The 21514-nt window shown below is 42.4% G+C and overlaps 1 protein-coding gene across 1 annotated transcript; it reads left to right on the forward strand.

Moving 5' to 3' along the window:
• The first annotated feature begins 5615 nt into the window (after positions 1 to 5615).
• Positions 5616 to 7787, forward strand: LOC135052105 (E3 SUMO-protein ligase KIAA1586-like). The gene has a single exon (XM_063957422.1). The coding sequence runs from the start codon at positions 5616 to 5618 to the stop codon at positions 7785 to 7787; it is 2172 nt and encodes a 723-aa protein (XP_063813492.1).
• The last annotated feature ends 13727 nt before the right edge of the window (positions 7788 to 21514 follow it).

Here is a 21514-nt window from a genome sequence, read left to right on the forward strand (position 1 = left end):
GCTTCCTCTTTCTCTTTTTCTCCTCTTGTTTTGTCTCTTCCCCACCCCCCTCTCTCCCACCCCCCTCTAACAGGATGTGATTATGTTAATGCCTCATGTGAAGATGGTAAAGAGTCCATCCGTTTTGACTTTTTCTCTGAAATATGCCTGATCTGATGGTGGGATCTTGGAATGTTTGGGGTTTTAATTCCCCAGCAAAGAGATGGAAAGTTCTCCTCTATCTTAGTAAACAATGGGTAAACCTGGCGTTCCTCCAGGAAACACACCTGACTCCAGAGGAGACGGCAAAATTACATGCTTTAACGTGGCGGGTATTGGGTTTTAGCTCTTTCAATTCTAAGGCCAGAGGGGTTGTTATATTGATCAAACGTCCTATCCCCACAGAAGTCCTATTCACTGTTATTGACCCTGATGGTTGTTATGTGATAATATCTGCTAAGATTAATGGTAGAATTTATTCAATGTGTAATGTATATGCACCTAAGGTTTATTCTAAGAATTTTTTTCAGTCCTTACTTGCTAAACTGACTCCCCTCCTCACAGACCCCTTGATACTCTGCAGAGATTTAAACCTTATCTCCTCCTCCTACTTAGACAGATCTCATTTGCCAGCAAGACCTCTTTCCTTTGCCAAATTTGGGGTCCCTCTACTGGCTGAAAGACTGCAGGTGGTGGATATTTGGAGAGCCTTACATCCCACAGAGAAGGAATACACCTGCCTCTCTGCAGCCCATCATACACTATCTAGGATAGACTATATTTTATTATCCCATTCTCTCTTACCGCATGTATCACGCTCTCAAATTGAGGCAATATCCCTATAGGATCATGCCCTAGTTACTGCGACCCTTCACTTTCCAGACGCTTCCTCCTCTCCTAAATTGTGGAGATTCCCCTCATATCTCGCAAACTCCCTAAAATTTCAACAAAGACTACATTCTTCTTGGGAATCTTTTAAAATTAACAATGCATCCCATTTGGAAGATGATCCTATATTGTTCTGGATGACCACAAAATTAGTCCTCCGGGGTGATATTATATCCTATGTCTCAGCCACTAACAAGAAATATGCCTCTCAGTATCTAGAGTTTCAGAGACCCCTGTCGACAGCCTATCAGCAATACAAATCTCTTTCCACACCACACAATCATCTTATATACATGGAGGCCAAAGCGCATTTCGAAGAATTCATGTCTTCCATGGGTAATAGATTCTCTTTTTCGGTGAATTATAGGTTTTATAAGTTTGGCCATAGAACTGGAAAATTGTTAACGACACTTCTCACTGGTTCCCGCCCTCCCATGGTTACTCACCCCTTACGTACCTCCAATGGCACATTAACTACTAATAATCAGAAGATCTCTGATGTAATGAAATCCTTTTACATGGACTTGTATTCCTCTTCCTCACGCTCCTTCCCTGCCACATCTCCCACCCCTTCGCCATGGCCCAATGAATTTTGGGACAATCTTCCTGTCCCTCAACTTCATTCCTCCATGGTTCAATCATTGTTCGACCCTATTTCGTTAGACGAAGTCCAGAGTGTCATTGGTCAATTTGGTAGGGACAAAGCACCAGGCCCTGATGGCTTTAGTGCCGATTTTTATAAAATTCTATTACCCCAAATGGGGGACACCCTGGTGTCTCTCCTAAATGCAATATTGTCATCTGACACTCTTCCCAGACATTTTAATACTGCTATCCTCAAAGTGCTTCCCAAACCTGGTAAAGATTTATCCCAACCGGGATCGTAGCGTCCAATTTCGCTGTTAAATCTTGATTACAAGATATTCACTAAAATATTGGCAAACCAAGTTAAATTATTGCTCCCCCATATCATACATAAGGATCAAACTGGATTCATCTGGGGTAGACACTCGGAGATTAACGTACGGAGAGTATTAACAGCCATTTATGCTTCTTCTTCTTCTTTATCCACCCCTTCCTCTCTTACAGTTTTTCTCTCCCTTGATACTGAAAAGGCGTTCGACCTAGTGGATTGGGACCATATTTTCTCTACTCTCCTACACTTTGGTTTTCCTGCCGATTTTGTGAATCTTCTAAAACTTCTTTACACAGTTCCACAGACTCAGACATCCTGTAATGGGGTACTCTTCTCCTCCTTTGAGATTCAGCCTGGTACCAGACAGGGCTGCCCCTTATCACCCCTACTATTTGCAGCAGCACTGGAGCCCTCTGCGATAGCCTTACACCAATCGAGCGTGTTTAAGGGAATTAAAATTGGAGACTTTGACCTCTGTCTTGCTCTTTTTGCCGATGATGAGTACAATGCCAGTTGTCAGAATGAAAAGGGCTCCTGAGGAAGCTGAAGGTGACCAAGACCAGCGAAATGCGTTGAGCACTTTTCCTTCTGACCACAGGCATTGTACTCATAATTCCTAATCATCTGGCAATTATTGGACTTATATTCTCCTACAGGATCCTCATCAGCGCTGTCCATCTGGAATCTCTGGACATTCCCCTGTTGCCACTGGACCTCGATCTGCTATTGAGAACCAAGGGGACTTTTTCCTGAGAGTATGGTATTATACATATCTAAAGCTTACTGAGGGCACTTTGGAGAAATGAGCCCTAGCCAGAAAACAAATACATATTGTTTAAGTGGAGATAGAAGTTGTCATATAACAATTTGAAAGACTCTCAACTTTTTTATTATTCTTACTCTTTTGAATGTTAGATTTGATGTAATCATTTTAGCTTAATTTCTAATAAATGTATGAATTAACTTTTTATTGAGGAATTTTTATCCATTCATAATTTGAAATCCAGCCGGTGCCAGTATACTCTTTTGTCCTGTATCTACTTCCTTCTAGGGACTAACCATCCAGGCTGCCGTTGACAGCACACTCACCTATTGTTCTATCTGTTAGGGAGAATAGCTGTTTTACAAAGCATAGTCTTTCCAAAATTATTTTATCTTATGCAGCTGCTTCCGGTCCGCCTTACTAACCATGACATTCAATACTTACCGAAGATTATGTCAAAATTCTTATGGAGGGGGAAAAAAGCGTTTATTGATTTAGATAAATTGATGACCCCAGGTGGCTTTGGTGTTCCTGATTATACGTCCTACTCAGTGGCGACTTTATTCCAATTTGCTGCTGACTGGCTGTTTGACAGGGAACTCTTTACGGACTCAGCTCTGGATGAGGCCTTATTTACTCCCTACTCTCCGGGGGCATTGCTCCTGTCTAAACCCTCCCTGATCCCGACTCATATCCTCAACAACCCCCTATTTCAAGATGTTTATTACAACTAGCGCTCCTTACATAAGAAATTTAAATGTAACCCTGAGGTGTCCGTATGCACTTCACTATGGGGTAATCCCGCCTTTCCCCCATCTCTCATTAACTCCAATTACCGGCTCTGGAAAGAGAATGGTCTATCTAACTCCTCCAAAGTGTTTGACCCGGGAGGCTCTATGTATTCATTCTCATTACTTCAAGAGAAATTTGACCTGCCTCACTCTCATTTTTTCATGTATCTCCAGACCCGACATTACTTACACTCAATCACCCATATGCGCACTATACCACATGACACACACCCTTCTTCTCACCCATTGCTAGTCTCGCTTATTATTCATAGGGCTGGCCCAACACGCATTAGACAGATTTATACCATCCTGACATCTAGTACAACAGAGTGTAGATGGGATAGACTACTTACCCAATGGCATAAAGATATACCTAGCCTGACTAGTCATCATCAACTTAGTGATCATTACATTTCAACCTTAAAAGCCCTGGCTTCGCCTTACTTACAGGAGGTCCACCTCCGTACTTTGCAGAGAGCCGATATCTCCCCAATTCAACATGCTAGGTTTAATCCCATGGAAACGGGGGAATGCCCTAAATGTCATATTCATACGGCTTCCTTCTACCATATGTTTTGGGAGTGTGGTCTGATCCGGCATTTCTGGCACAAATTACTGGCCTACATTAATCAGCTGTTACATATACGTGTATCAGCAACACCCCTTTCTTGTATATGTGCAAATTTTTCTGAATGGAATTTAGGGCCTGAGAAACAGCGAATTATACCGTTTCTCACTATTTTAGTGACAGTCTCAAAGAAAATTATTCTATCCCACTGGTTATCGTCCTCTTCCCCTACATTCAGTGGTGGGATTCAGCCGGTTCGCACCGGTTCTACAGAACCGATACCTAATGTACTATCGGTTCTGCAGAACCGTTTGCTGGCCTCCTGAATTCCACCACTGACCCACTGATACAACCCGGGCGCCTGCTGTTAATTTTTATTACTTTTTTTGTCCACCGCAGCTTGCCCTGGCCGGGACAATGATTATAAATTAATATAATGGCTGCCTGCCTGGCTCTGCTCTTCTGGGCTGGGCAGGGCTGGCCAGGCTGTCTGTCAGCCTGTGTAAGCCCCACCCTGCCTCCCTTGTTGTTGGCAAGGATTGGATCCCCCTGCACACGTGTTTTGAACTTCTGTGCAGACTGTGCAGAGGAGAGGACTCAGAGGCGGAGCAACCATCAGCCATCACGCGGCAGCGGACGGTGCGCAGAAGGGCAGCCTGGAAGACAACAACTTACAACAAGTCGGTACGGAGTCGTGACTCGGGATTGCCAGAGCGGGGACAGACAGACGCACGGCACGGGCACAACACTGTTCAGCCAGTTCCTATTGGCCCGGCGGCCGCGTCCGTGACATCACATCAGCGTCTGAGGCGGAGACTGCGGCGCAGACAGAAGAGCAGAGCAGAGACAGGCAGCCCGGGAGTACGGACAGTACTGGGTCACCGACCGTCGGCATCTGGGTGAGTTATGCTGCTGTGCTGAGCCTATCAATGCAGTGTTTAATGTGGCAAGGGAGGGGCCGGGCGGGCCCGCTGGGGGCATCAAAATGGCGCAGTTATGCTTGCAGTATGATGAACGAGGGGAGGGAGGCTGCTGCTAGCTTGCCGAGGATGAGTAGCTCAGGGGCTGCCAGGCAGCAGCACAATGCTGTTGGGGAGAGACTGAGAGAGTAGCCAGTATGGCTGGACTCGGTTGCTGGGCTGGCTGTGGGCTGGCCAGAGAGGAGAGGAGCCATTATTAGCCTGCAGTGGTGGAGGAGGGAGGGGGGCATCAAAATGGCGCAGTATGAAGGAGGGAAGACTGCCAGGAAGGGCCCCTGACTGAGGTGCTGAGGGAGATGGGAGTGGTCAGAGAGGCTGCATTTTGGTAATGGCACTTTACAGAGAATATTTGAGCATTCACATTGGGGCAGATTGATGTATTAAGCCTGGTGAAGAGATAAAGTGGACAAAAAGTGAGATAACATGGAAGTAGATAAAGCACCAGCCAATCAGCTCCCAACTGTCATTTTTCAAACACAGCTGATTAGCTGTTGAATTATCTCCTTACACTTTATCACCACTTTATCTCATCACCGTGCTTAATACATCTGCCACATTGTTTGTATCCTTGTTGTATGGATGTACAATACCATTCTTCATGCTGCCATGGGACCATGATTTCTGTACTTAGGGTGAGACTGAGATGTATGCTTCTACTTACATGTCCATAAATAAATGTTATAATTATATTTTAAAAGATTTTTTTTTTACCTAGCCCTTGAAACTAAGGATGAAAAGGCAACACAGTTTGACAGATTTTTTCAATAAGAAAACAAAGTCAGATTCTTCTGTTGTATCAGAATTGGCCTTGGAAGGTTCAACACAGTCACTAGCACAACCAATCCAGCCTGAAGAAAGCAGCACGTCAATTGAAATAGAAAATCACATCAACTCCAATATTGTAAATAGTCTTCCTGAATGCTGGTCAGTGCAACAATATAAAAATTTTAAAGTAAAATATGAAGGACTGGGAATTTCTAACAAAAAGTTAGGTTGTGAGTATTGTGCAAAATATGATTTCATAAAAGAGAAAAGTGTTCATACGTCAAAAGAGTGGAAAGGTTTTCAGATTGAGGCATCAGGGAAAAACAGAGTGGTGCAACAAGCTTCTCTAAGGAAAAAAATGAAAGAACATTTTTCATCAAAGGCTCATAACATTTGTAAAGACAACTTCAAAATACGTGAGCAGGATACTATAACAAACGTAGTAGATACAATGAATAAAAAATATTTCAGTACTACTTGTAGAGTATTTAATACAGTTTACAGCCTGTCAAAAAGATGTAAACCATTTTCAGACATAGCAGATGAGATTGAACTGCAAATGAAAAATGGATTAGATATGGGAATAGGATTGCATTCACGTAAAACTGCTGTGAAAATAGTTGATTTTATTGCAAAGGAAATTAAAAAAGAAATATTTACTAAAATTACTGAAAATGATAAGAAAATATGTTTGATTATTGACGAAGCTTCAACGATATCTTGCAAACCAGTTATTATACTTTTCTTAAAAGTTGAGGACTCAGTTTCATCTCCAACAATTTTTGTTGAGCTAGTTGAATTGGAAAAACAAGATGCAGAGACAATATGTTCTTCAGTTATGGAAAGTTTAAATAAAGTTGGGCTTACTAAGAACTACTTACAAAAACATTTAATAGGATTTTGCTCTGATGGTGCAAGTGTTATGCTTGGGAGAAAATCTGGAGTGAGCACTAGGATAGCAAAAGACTTTCCAAACATAATAATATGGCACTGTTTAAACCATCGCCTCCAACTTGTTTTAGATGACTCAATAAAGGAAATAAAGCAAGTAAATCATTTCAAAATATTCATTGATAAGATATATACTATTTTTCATCAATCCAATAAGAACCAGATTGAATTTACCAAAATATCCGAACAACTCGGAATTGAAATTATAAAGATTGGTAGAGTTTTGGGACCAAGATGGGCTGCCTGTAGTTTAAGGTCAACCCTAGCTGTGTGGCGCGCTTATCCTGCGCTACATCACTATTTTTCTTCAAATGCAAAGTACTTGGGTATGGCTACCCGTCTTAAAAATATTTTTTTTTTCACTGATTTGGCATTGATGATTGATATTTTAAACGAAATTTCTCTACTTTCCAATGCACTGCAAGCAAGAAATACAGACATAATAAAGGCTGAAAAACTTGTGATACGATCTATTAAAGCATTTGAAATGCTTGAAAAAGAAAAGGGTCCATACGAAAAAAAAGTTAATGAATTAATTACTTCAGAAAGCTACAAAAATATAGATTTTGTAGAAAATCATCGATTTGTTGGCCTTCCTCGGGAAACACTTTTAGAAGGCATTGTAACGAATTTGAAAAAAAGATTAATGGATTGTGGACATTTAAAAGCAAGTTGTAGCCAATTTAATGATAGTAATACATTTAAATTTCTCACTTTTTTGGAGCCAGATTACTGGAATATTGAAGAAGTAATAGTTCCATGGAAAGCAGCTGAAGAGCAATTGCATGTATTTAATACATATTTCAATTACCAAATTGATATTAATGAGTATCGAGATTTTGTGGAAAATGTTTTAAAAAACTACCAGAACTATTCAATTCCTGAAAGTGTTCAAAGAGCTAAAAATATTGTCAGAACAATTGCTGTAAGTTCAGCAGAAGCAGAAAGGGGTTTTTCAAAGATGAACATTATATGTTCTGAGAAGAGAAGTCGCCTAACTGTTTCCAATATATCAAACATAATGATTATCAGTCTAATCGGCCTACTGCTAAAGGAATGGAATCCTACTCCTACCGTGCAAAGATGGTTAAGGGTAAATCACACAGCTGATGATGCTCGGATAAAAGCAAAGAAAATTGCAAGTGAGGACGCCAATCAAACAGCAATATGGAAATATCTTCAATAACTGTTTGTCAGGTATTTAATATTAAAAATCTTCCTTTAAACATAATCTAGTTGTCTGTACCTCTTTTACTGTTCTTATTGCAGTATTTAATGCGTGAATTATTAAACTACCTTTCGGTATATCTTTTGGTATAGTTAAAATGGTCATTAGGACATAGAACCTGTTGTTAATTTATTTGAATCCCACCACTGCCTACATTAGTAGAAGTTCATGGTTAGTTATTGCAGATATTATATTATGAAAGGAAATCGGCTCAAGTCAATATAGAGTTGGGTGTTAAATCTTTTTACAAAAAGTGGGGCCTTTACATTGATTCGCAGGATTGGACCACACAGGCCCAAATTTTTAAGGTGTTTGAACACACTCAATGGTTCCTCCACAGGAAGATACTGGAAGAGTCCATTTTATGAAATCATTGTCCTTACCTTATGATAAGCTCTAGGGTTGAGATCTTATGCTCTCCGACCTGATATTGATGAATCAATTGCTATCTGTCCTCGCTTTTATGGATAAGAACATCCTTACCCTCCTTCCCTTTTTACCCTTATGTGTATCCCTACCCCTCTCTTTCTCTCTATAACTATCCTTTCTTCTCTTTCCTCTTTTCTTATTGATATGTGTTTTATATAATGTTTCTAATGTTATACTTCAGGGAGTGACTTCTTGAGGGTTACTATAGTTCACTTTCATGAATCCATCATAAGAGTATATATACCTTATCCGACTTCCATATTCATATATCTTCGAGAGTAGTTCCTTTTTGCTTCAATCCCATGATTTCAAACGTAATCCTTGGAGTACTAGATATACCACTTTTTTCATATCATTGACAATTATATGACTCCAGTGCATTGTGTAATTACTGGTGATTCTCGTCTGCTCCACTACTCTGAAGATGTTGTATGTTCAGTTCCTGATTTAGATTGGTGTAAACACCTATGTTGTTTCTCTACTTTATTCATCAAATACCTGATATTTGTTAATGTTTTGCATTGTATTCCATGAAAATCATAATAAACGTAGGGATGTCACTGGGCATTTTTCAGGGTTTTGTGTTTTGGCTTTGGATTCGGTTCCGCTGTCGTGTTTTGAATTCAGACGCATTTTGGCAAAACCTCCCTTAAGAATTTTGGTCAGACTCTGGTGAGTTTTGGACTCGGGTGGGGTTTTTTTTTCAAACACCCCTCAAAAACAGCTTAAATCATAGAATTTGGGGGTAATTTTGATCCTATAGTATTATTAACCTCAATAACCATAATTTCCACTCATTTCCAGTCTATTCTGAGCACCTCACAATATTATTTTTAGTCCTAAAATTTGCACCGAGGTTGCTGGATCACTAAGCTAAGTGACCCAAGTGGGCGGCACAAACACTTGGACCATATAGGAGTGGCACTGCAGTGTCAGACAGGATGGTACTTAAAAAAATAGTTCCCAAACAGCACATGATGCAAAGATATATAAATAAAAAAATAGGTGCAAGATGGAATTGTCCTTGGGCTCTCACACCCACCCTTATGTTGTATAAACAGGACATGCACACTTTAACAAACCCATCATTTCAGTGACAGGATCTGCCACACAACTGTGGCTGAAATGATTGGTTGGTTTGGGCCCCCACCAAAAAAGAAGCAATCAATCTCTCCTTGCACAAACTGGCTCTACAGAGGCAAGATGTCTACCTCCTCCACATCGTCCGATTCCTCACCCATTTCACTGTGTACATCCTTCTCCTCACAGAGTATTAATTTGTCCCCACTGGAATCCACCATCACAGGTCCCTGTAGGTCCCTGTGTACTTTCTGTAGGCAATTGCTGGTAAATGTCTCCATGGAGGAATTGATTATAATTAATTTTTATGAACATCATCTTCTCCACATTTTCTGGAAGTAAACTCCTATGCCGGTCGCTGAAAAGGTTACTGGCTGCACTAAACACTCTGGCGGAGTACACACTGGAGTGGGAGCAACTTAGGTAAAAAAAAGCCAGATTGTGCAAGGGTCTACAAATTGCCTCTTTTTCCTGTCAGTATACGTCTGACATGCCTACTTAGATGCTGTCACTCATATAATCCTCCACCATTCTTTCAATGGTGACAGAATCATATGCAGTGACAGTAGACAACATGTCAGTAATCGTTGGCAGGTCCTTCAGTCTAAACCAGATGTCAACTATCGGTCCTGACTGCCCTGCATCACCGCCAGCGGATGGTTTTGGGAATGTTATCCTTTTCCTGGCAGCTCCAGTGGCGATAGAAAATGAAGGAGGAGCTGTTGGTGGGTCACGTTCCTTTTGACTTGACAATTGTCTCACCAGCAGGTCTTTGAACATCTGCAGAAAGAGAGATACAATATACGATTTAAACCTAGGATCAAGCACGGTGGCCAAAATGTAGTGCTCTGATTTCAACAGATTGACCACTCGTGAATCCTGGTTAAGCAAATTAAGGGCTCCATCCACAAGTCCCACATGCCTAGCGGAATCGATCTGTCTTAGCTCCTCTTTCAATCTCTCCAGCTGCTTCTGCAAAAGCCTGATGAGGGGAATGACCTGACTCAGGCTGGCAGTGTCTGAACTGACTTCACGTGTGGCAAGTTCGAAGGGTTTCAGAACCTTGCACAACATTGAAATCATTCTCCACTGTGCTTGAGTAAGGTGCATTCCCCCTCCTTTGCCTATATTGTAGGCAGATGTATAGGCTTGAATGGCCTTTTGCTGCTCCTCCATCCTCTGAAGCATATAGAGGGTTGAATTCCACCTTGTTACCACCTCTTGCTTCTGCTGATGGCAGGGCATGTTCAGGAGTGTTTGCTGGTGCTAAAGTCTTCGGCACGCGGTGGCTGAATGCCGAAAGTGGCCCGCAATTTTTCGGGCCACCGACAGCATCTCTTGCACTCCCCTGTCATTTTTTTTATTATTCTGCACCACCAAATTCATTGTATGTGCAAAACATGGGACGTGCTGGAATTTTCCCACATGTTATGCACACACAATATTGGTGGTGTTGTCCAAAGTCACAAATCCCCAGGAGAGCCCAATTGGGGAAAGACAATCTGTGATGATGTTCCTTAGTTTCTTTCAGAGGTTGTCAGCTGTCTGCCTATATGGAAAGTGGTGATACAAAGCGTAGCCTGCCTAGGAACGAGTTGACATTTGCGAGATGCTGCTACTGGTGCCGCTGCTGCTGTTGTTGCTGCGGGAGGCAGTACATCTACCCAGTGGGCTGTCACAGTCATATAGTCCTTAGTCTGCCCTGCTCCACTTGTCCGTGGTTAAGTGGACACTGGGTACAACTGCATTTTTAGGACACTGGTGACTCTTTTTCTGATGTCTGTGTACATTCTCGGTATCGCCTGCCTAGAGAAGTGGAACCTAGATGGTATTTGGTACCGGGGACACACTTCCTGAAGCAATTCTCTGCTGTGAACTAACGGCGGATACCGGACGCACGTCTAATACCAACATAGTTGTCAAGGCCTGACTTACCTGCTTTGCAAAAGGATAACTGCGGTGATATTTCATCTTCCTCGCATAGGACTGTTGGACAATCAGTTGCTAACTGGAAGTAGTACAAGTGGTCTTCCGACTTCCCGTCTGGGATGACGATCGACTCCCAGCAGCAACAACAGCAGCGCCAGCAGCAGTAGGCGTTACACTCAAGGATCCATCGGAGGAATCCAAGTTAGGAGAGGACTCGTCAGACTTGCCAGTGAAATGTCCTGCAGGGCTGTTGGCATTCCTGTCTAAGGAGGAAATTGACATTGAGGGAGTTGGTGGTGTGGTTTGCAAGAGCTTGGATACAAGAAGAAGAAGGGATTTAGTTGTCAGTGGACTGCTTCCGCTGTCACCCAAAGTTTTTGTACTTGTCAATGACTTCTGATGAATGTGCTCCAGGTGACGTATAAGGGAGGATGTTCCTAGGTGGTTAACATCCCTACCCCTACTTATTACAGCTTGACAAAGGCAACACATGGATTTACACCAGTTGTCCTCATTTCTGTTTAAATAATTCCACACGAAAAGGTGATTTTATTTTGTATTTTGAACAGGCATGTCAATGGCCTTATTCATCCCACGGACAACAGGTGTCTCCCCGGATGCCTGACTTAAACAAACCACCTCTCCATCAGAATCCTCCTTGTCAATTTCCTCCTCAGAACCAGCAACACCCATATCCTCATCCTGGTGTACTTCAACAGTGACATCTTCATTTTGAATATCAGGAACTCGACTGTGGATTCTCCTTCCATCACTTGCAGGGGGCGTGCAAATGGTGGAAGGAGCCACCTTTTCCCGTCCAGTGTTGGAAAGGTCAGGCATCGCAACCGACACATTGGACTCTCCTTGGGGATTTGTGACTTAGAAGAACGCACAATTCTTTGCTGTGCTTTTGCAGATTAACTCACTAGTCATGAGGAACATATGAGATGGCTTTAGCCGTTACTTGCCACTCCGTGTCGTAAATGGCATATTGGCAGGTTTACGCTTCTCTTCAGACGCTTTTAATTTAGATTTTTGGGTCATTTTACTGAACTTTTGTATTTTTAGATTTTACATGCTCTCTACTATGACATTGGGCATCGACCTTGGCAGACAACGTTGATGGCATTTCATCATCTCTGCCATGACAAGTGGCAGCAGCTTCAGCACTAGGTGGAAGTGGATCTTGATTTTTCCCTATTTTACCCTCCACATTTCTGTTCTCCATTTTTTAATGTGTGGAATTTTATGCCAGTAATATATCTGGAATTAGACAGCAGTAATGTCTGGAATTAGATACCACTAGATAGATACCAGATACCACTGACTGGAATGATGATGACCTATCACAGTGACAGGACACTACCACAGCTCCCTACAGCAGAAAGATGCAGCACAAGACACTGGACTATTAGTCACCACAAGGCAGCACTGATACTGAGCACAGATATTGAGCACTGTTCCGGATACTAGAACTGACACTGGGCAGCGAGAACAGCACTGGACTACTGTACTGTACTACTATATACTGGTCACCACAATGCAGCAATGATAATAATGAGCACAGATATTGAGCACTGTTCCGGATACTAGAACTGACACTGGGCAGCGAGGACAGCACTGGACTACTGTACTGTACTACTATATACTGGTCACAACAATGCAGCAATGATAATAATGAGCACAGATATTGAGCACTGTTCAGGATAATAGAACTGACACTGGGCAGCGAGAACAGCACTGGACTTCTATACTGTACTACTATATACTGGTCACCACAATGCAGCAATGAAAATAATGAGCACAGATTTTGAGCACTGTTCAGGATAATAGAACTGACATGGAGCAGCAAAATACAGCAATGGACTACTGTACTGTACTACTATATAGTGGTCACCACAATGCAGCACTGATGCTGAGCACAGATATTGAGCTGATATTTAACTGATATTGGGCTATTCAGACAGAGAACGTAGCCTCGTCCTCTCCGCTCAATCTACAATGCACAAGTGAAACTGGCGGCGAAGCGCGGCTCTTTCTATGGAATCCAAATCTCGCTAGAATCCAACAGCGAGGTGATGACGTTTTCCCCCATTCGGGTTTTGCGAATAAGGCGGGAAGAACCGAGGCTGCCTTGGACCCGTGTAAACCACGTGAAGTTCGGGGGGGTTCGGATCTCGACGAACCCGCTCATCTATAATGAGAAGGGGGACCTGCAGATACCCAAGGTGCACAGTGCTTTTTGTACTAAAGGTACACACACAACACAGTTACACTTGCATCTGGGGTAGGGGGACAGCGTGATACACAGTGCCACCTGTACCCCCTCTCTCGCTCAACTCTCTCACCCCTTCTACTTTCACTTTCTTTCCCCATCTCTCTCACCCCTTCTTTTTTTCTTTCTTTCTTTCTTTCTTTCTTTCTTTCTTTCTTTCTTTCTTTCTTTCTTTCTTTCTTTCTTTCTTTCTTTCTTTCTTTCTTCTCGTCTCATCTCTCACCCCCTTCTCTTTCTCTCTCATTCTCTCTCTCTTTTGCTCTTCCTTTCTCTCTCTCATATCTTCTCTCTATTTCTCTGTCCCCTCCCTCTGTCTCTGCCCTGCTCTCTCTCCCCGCCCCCTTTCCCTCTTTCAACCCTCCCCCCATCTCACGCAACCTTATCTCTCGAGTTCCATAAGTTCATTTCAAAGTAATTCCGGTCACATGTCTATGTCCATTTTTATTCATAAGTAAAATCCATACTCAATCTCTAAAAAAACATACATAAATAACAGTGGGTGAAATGGCAATAGTGCTGGAACAAGCCATCACCATAGTGCATAAAAAAATCTTTGTATTTAAAATATCAAGATATATTTAGATAAATGATTCAAAACTGACAGAATGTCTGCTTTTAAATGGACATGGACTGGAATTACTTTGGAACTCACTTATGGAACACAAGTGGCGCCAGAACGGGTGCCGACTTCCAGGGTACGTCACTTCCGCTTTGTACAGTAAATGGAGTGCCGGTCCTGGTGCAATTACTTTGGAATGTATTTATGAAATTCAAATGGCGCCAAGATGGGCTCTTACTTCCGGGACATGTAATTTCCGCTCCATCCAGGAAATGAAGCGCTGGTTCTGGTGTATAGAATTAAGAGTAATTGAATGTGCCTTTATAAGGATCAGGGAGTTCCACTTTGACCACACTTCTGATGACGGACCTGGCGAGGTCCAAAAATGCGTTAAAGTGTGGTTTTCGTGACACCTCACTTTGGACATCCAGTGTCGCTGTACAATATCCCGGAGTGCTGTTGTCGATTCTGGATCCGCATTTACCTGCTGCCACTTTGAACACCAGTGGGACTCTGTGAGATACCTAATGCATTGCAGTTTTTGCCAAAAGAGGATGTCTATATGCCTTTTTTATCATTTGTTTTGTAAGTGAAATTTATATTAAATCTGCATGTTTTGTTAAGAATGCTGCACTATCATTTCTATTATTGTGCATACCCCCCACTGCTGAATAAGCTTACATGAGGGAAGCACATACAGTATGTTGTTTCAGGTTCCTTACTAAAGGATGTGTTTTATCTTCCACTGCAATTTATTGAAAGTCTGAAGCCAATGATGGACTAAAATCCATCTATAGCCAAAGCTCAGTATTTCTTATCATTGTTGTATAACACACGTTTGTGTACACCCTTACGATATTTTATCACTTTGGTGAAGTGTATTGAATACATGTTTAAACTAGTGATGTGCACCGGAAATTTTTCGTGTTTTGTGCTTTGGTTCTGGATTCGGTTCCACGGCCATGTTTTGGATTCGGACGCGTTTTGGCAAAACCTCCCTGAATTTTTTTTGACGGATTAGGGTGTGTTTTGGATTCGGTTGTTTTTTTTACAAAAAACCCTCAAAAACAGCTTAAATCATGGAATTTGGGGGTCATTTTGATCCCATAGTATTATTAACCCCAATAACCATAATTTCCACTTATTTCCAGTCTATTCTGAACACCTCACACCTCACAATATTATTTTTAGTCCTAAAATTTGAACCGAGGTCACTTTATGGCTAAGCTAAGCGATCAAAGTGTCTGACACAAACACCTGGCCTATTTAGGAGTGGCACTGCAGTGTCAGACAGGATGGCAGATTTAAAAAATAGTCCCCATACAGCACATGATGCAAAGAAAAAAAGAGGTGCACCAAGGTCGCTGTGTGACTAAGCTAAGCAACCCAAGTGGACGACACAAACACCTGGCCCATCTAGGAGTGGCACTGCAGTGTCAGACGGGATGGCAGATTTAAAAAATAGTCCCCATACAGCACATGATGCAAAGAAAAAAAAGGTGCACCAAGGTCGCTGGATGGCTAAGCTAAGCGACCCAAGTGGCTGACACAAACACCTGGTCCATCTAGGAGTTGCACTGCAGTGTCAGACAGGATGGCACTTAAAAAAATATTCCCCAAACAGCACATGCAGAACATATGGATAGTATACTTGGCGACACAGAGGTAGAACAAAGGACTACTGTACCGTACTGCTATATATATACTGGTGGTCAGCAAAATTCTACAACGTCCTCCTACTATATTCTGCGCACAACTAAAATGCAGCACAGTAATAGATGGATAGTTTACTTGACGACACAGTGGTAGAGCAATGGACTACTGTACCGTACTGCTATATATATACTGGTGGTCAGCAAAATTCTGCAATGTCCTCCTACTGTATACTGCGCACAACTAAAATGCAGCACAGGTATGGATGGATAGTATACTTGATGACACAGAGGTAGAGCAATGGACTACTGTACCATACTGCTATATTTATACTGGTGGTCAGCAAAATTCTTCACTGTCCTCCTACTATATACTGCGCACAACTACAATGCAGCACAGATATGGAGCGTTTTTCAGGCAGAGAACGTAGATATTTGCAGCACACTGAGTACAGATATTTGCAGCACACTGAGCACAGATATTTGCAGTACACTGAGCACAGATATTTGCAGCACACTGAACACAGAAACTGAGAGAACGCAGCTACGTCCTCTCGCTATCATCTCCAAAGTACGAGTGAAAATGGCAGCGACGCGCGGCTCCTTATATAGAATACGAATCTCGCGAGAATCCGACAGCGGGGTGATGACGTTCGGGCGCTCTTGTGGTAACCGAGGAAGGCGGGAAGATCCGAGGCTGCCTCGGAACCGTGTAAAATGGGTGAAGTTCGGGGGGGTTCGGATCTGCTCATCTCTAGTTTAAACAGGTAGGCAACACAGAGAACTCGTGGACACTCGCTCAGGTTAGAGGAAAGGAGATTCCACAAAATACGTCGTAAAGGCTTTTTTACGGTAAGGACAATACGTGTTTGGAATTCCCTGCCTGAGGGAGTTGTAATGGCCAAGTCAGTCAACACCTTTAAGAATGGGATTAGATACATTCCTAAAGGATAAGGATATCGAGGGTTACGGGGCATAGTCACGCACTATGGTTATTATAAAAAAGAGGGGTTAATCGGAACGGCAGTCAGCAACTTCAGTCAAAATTTTATACAAAATAATTGTGCATAGGAGATCACAAATAGGTTGAACCCGATGGACAATTATCTTTTTTCAACCTTAGATACTATGGGGCAGATGTATTAACCTGGAGAAGGCATAAGGAAGTGATAAACCAGTGATATGTGCAAGGTGATAAAGGCACCAGCCAATCAGCACCAATATGTAAATTAACAGTTAGGATCTGATTGGCTGGTGTGTTTATCACCTTGCACATATCACTGGTTTATCACTTCCTTATGCCTTCTCCAGGTTAATACATCTGCCCCTATGTTACTATGTTACTATGTTACAGGGATTAACAACTAGTTTTTGTTCCCAATTGTGTTATTTTTGGGTGTATTTCAGAGTCAATTGTAGCAGCAAATTTGTTAGCAGTTGGGAAAAACGATGTGCACTGCAGGTGTGGCAGATATAACATTTGCAGAGAGAGTTAGGTTTAGGTGGGGGTTTTTTTTGTTTCTGTGCAGGGTAAATACTGGTTGCTTTATATTTACAATGCAATTTAGATTTCAGTTTGAATACACATGACCAAAATCTAACTCTCTCTGCACATGTTGTATCTGCCCCCCTGTAGTGCACATGGGCTCTCATTCCGAGTTGTTCACTCGCTAGCTGCTTTTAGCAGCCGTGCAAATGGTAAGCCGCCGCCCTCTGGGAGTGTATCTTAGCTTAGCAGAAGTGCAAACGAAAGGATCACAGCGCTGCTACAATAAAAGATTGTGCAGTTTCTGAGCAACTCGAGACCTACTCCTAGCTTGCGATCACTTCAGACTGCTTAGTTCCTGTTTTGACGTCACGAACATGTCCTGCGTTCGGGCAGCCACGCCTGCATTTAACCAGGCACGCCTGCGTTTGTATCTGACATGCCTGTGTTTTTCCAAACATTCCCTGAAAATGGACAGTTACCTCCCAGAAACACTCACTTCCTGTCAATCACTCTGCGGCCAGCAGTGCGATTGAAAAGCGTCGCTAGACCTTGTGTAAAACTGCGTCAGCTGTTGGGAAAGTACGTCATGGTGCGAATTGCGCTGCATACGCATGCGCAGAATTGCAATTTTTTTGCCTGATCACTGTGCAGTGATCGAAAACAACTAGCGAACAACTCAGAATGCTGCAATCAACTCTGAATTAGACCCTATGGGCCTAATTCAGACCCAATCGCTGCTGTGCATTTTTGCTCAGCAGCAATCGGGTCTGAACTGCGCATGCATATGTGCCGCAATGCACAGGCTTGTTACCCCCCTAGCGCCGTGGAGCGCCGAGAAGCGATGGATGAAAAAAGCGATCGCATGCGCATGCACAGAATTGCATTTTTTTTTGCCTGATCACTGCGCAGTGACCAAAAACAACAGGTGAACAACTCAAAATGACCACCATGGTTTTGCCCAACTGCTAACAAATGTGCTGCTGCGATCAACTCTGAAATAGACCCCCACGGGCCTAATTCAGACCCAATTGCTGCTGTGCATTTTTGCTCATCAGCGATCAGGTCTGAACTCCGCATGCGTATGTGCCGCAATGCGCAGGCTTGTCTCCCCCCATAGCGCCGGGAAGCGCTGAGCAGCGATGAGATGGACGAAAAAAGCAATCACACTGGCGAGCGCAATAGGATTGACAGGAAGAGGTCGTTTGTGGGTGGCAACTGACCGTTTCCAGGGAGTGTCCGTAAAAATGCAGGAGTGTCCAGCCGGTTGGAGGGAGGGATTCTGACATCAATTCCAGCACCGATCATCTCACTGGAAGAGTAAGTCCTGAGCTGTGCAGAGACTGCACAATATTTGGTTTGTGCAGCTCTCTGCACATCCGTCGCACCCCTGCACAGCGATTATCCCTTCCCCCTGTAGGCAGAGACTACCTGGTCGCAGCAGTGCAAAAACCGCCTACTTGTGACCAGGTCTGAATTAGGCCCTATATGTTTCCCAGCTGCATATCCTGTTTTTAACAGCGCACACTTGTAGCAACTAAATTATTTTATCTGTATCTGGATCGGTTTTGACAAAACCACCCTTTCGCGTTTTTCTTTAAAAACAAACAAACATAGAAACAGCTAAAATCACAGAATGTGGGGATATTTTTGATCATATAGTATTGTTAACCTCAATAACATTAATTTCCACTCATTTCCAGTCTATTCTGAACACCTCACACCTCACAATATTGTTTGTAGGCCAATTGGTTGCACTGAGGTAGCTGGATGACTAAGCTAAGCAACACAAGTGGGCGGCACAAACACCTGACCCATCTAGGAGTGGCACTGCAGTGGGAGACAGGATGGCACTTTTAAAAAATAGGACACAAAAAGCACATAATGCAAAGAAAAAAAAGAGGTGCAAGCTTGAATTGTACTTGGGTTCCCCCCCACCCACTCGTATGTTGTTTAAACAGGACATGCAGAGTTTAATAAACCAATCATTTCAGCAACAGGTGGTCCCCCTGGAAAAAGCTTGCAAAGTTCTCCGAATCATAGCTAGCTACAAACATACAACCTCCATATTTGATGACTTTTCACATTATGAAGAGATACAAGAGGAAGAAGAGAGTGTCAAGTAGGTGATTATAAATTAGAGCTGCACACACAATCAGGAACAACACACAGGCTTTCACCTCAACTCCTATATTGGTGTGGAACAGAAAGGACTTTAACCAAGCAAATATATATTAACTACATAACTGGACAAACTGAAAAACCAGTGGCCAAAGCCTTCGAGTTTTTACTCCCTTCTCCATTTTAAAGGATTACGATAATCTCAGACTTAATGCTGGGATGCAAATAAACTACGGTATACCACAGGATCAACTAGGGTAGTCCCCTCCATGGATTCTAGAGACTTATTTTGTTAAAACCTTGTGGGTTTCTTTTTTTTTCATTTTTTAATTGCATTTTTGTTTACATATTTTGTGACAGATGCCATATTTTCATTTTTTAAATAAAGCAGCCCTTTAAATGTTTTAGCAGCCACTCCTGAGCCCCTACAGCAGCCCCGGATGGGGCAAGTTGATTTCGGGTGGGTTTGGTACATTACTAAGCAGGTCTGTGCAGTGAATTGTTTGTTATTGAGCCCCTACCCTAGTGGAGCTTACCACCCTAAAGTCGAAACTCATTTCCTACTACAATTAGGACTGTTTGAAGAAGCAATGCTAACCTCTGTGTCACCAGCATGCCTCAGCCTGGCAAGACAGACATCTTCCTCGCTATAATCCCCTATGAGACTCCATACTGGGCCTTATTCAGTAACTGTTTGTGCCTCACAGGTGCTCCTGGCCCCTCTAGTCCTGCAGTGCAATGGAAAGCTGATGCAATGCAAGATCACTGAAACTCTGTTCTTTTATCACTGCAAGATCTTGCAATAATTCTACGCAGCCTTTACATTGTACAATTATTAAGGAAAATATATTTACAAAATAATGTAAAAGAACCCTGTACTACCAATGTGCGTCTTGTAAATAATCCCAAAATGTGAAACGTTAATAATAAATAAAAACTAAGGTTGACTAATTGGAGCCATTCATTTGAGTCCCTAACATGAAATAATTGAGAAAAAACACTCTCTAATGCTGGGTACCCAGTGCACACTAAAAGTCTGTCGCCCCTCCCCACTAGATTGTTAGCTCCTCAGAGCAGGGCCCTCTTTCCTCTTGTTATCTAAGCCCTCGTCTCGACACATTTCACTCGCAGCTCTCCCCTACTCAATGACCATCTTTATGCTGCTAGTAAAGGCTCTGTAGTACGATGATCACTCCATCAATATTTACATCTTAGCTGTATTATGTCTTGAGAACGTGTGGTGCTCTGTTACCTGTACTCTATTTCTGTTATTTATTTACTGTAATGCTATGTTTTGTCTCCCTGTACTGTCCTTTGTACGGCGCTGCAAAATACATGTGGCGCCTTATAAATAAAATGTAATAATAATAATAATAATAATAATACTAGAGATGAGCGGATTCAGACAGGGCACCTGTCCACATACATCTTTGCTATATCCCGCCATGTATGGCACAGTTTTAAATGCCATAGATTCAGAGATTCAACTGTGCCTTGTGAACTTTCTTAATTTGCTTCTTTAATATATTACTTTATACATATTCTATTATGGCAAACAAAATTTTTAAAATCCATCCACTTGCTACTCATGAAAAACAGCTTAGCCATGTTAGGCATTTGTGCCAAACTGAGAAAAATAGCAAAGATGTAAGTGGACACATCAGATGTAAGTGGACACATCTGTATGACAGACATATAGACCTACAGTAGGTGTGTTTGGAAAATCTAGTTTTCTCTGGCAGTTGCCAGAGAAAATGAAGCAGGAGATGTTGCCATGTCATGTACAGCTGGATTATGATTCTGTCTCTTCTGAAACTGACTGACTTTGGCCACATATGTGGTCTATCCGCACTTTATTAAAAAACACCTTGTCAAAATTGCAATTTCCATTTCCACCTTTGCAGCTATATGTTTTCATGAATAAAGTTGTGACGTTGAAGATTGTTTAATATTCAGCTCTAGGCTTTAATTTAAACATAGGATCAAGTACAGCAGCACCCCTGGAATTATACAGCATTGCCTCTGGACTTATACAGCAGATAGGGAGCACCCCTGGACTTATACAGCATAAGCAGCTCCCATGGACAATTATATAGCACAGCAGACAGACAGCAGCACCCCTGGACTTAAACGGCAGTGGGGCAGCACCCCTGG

Source organism: Pseudophryne corroboree, chromosome 1 (genome assembly GCF_028390025.1).
Source record: "Pseudophryne corroboree isolate aPseCor3 chromosome 1, aPseCor3.hap2, whole genome shotgun sequence".
NCBI classification, from domain to species: Eukaryota; Metazoa; Chordata; class Amphibia; order Anura; family Myobatrachidae; genus Pseudophryne; species Pseudophryne corroboree.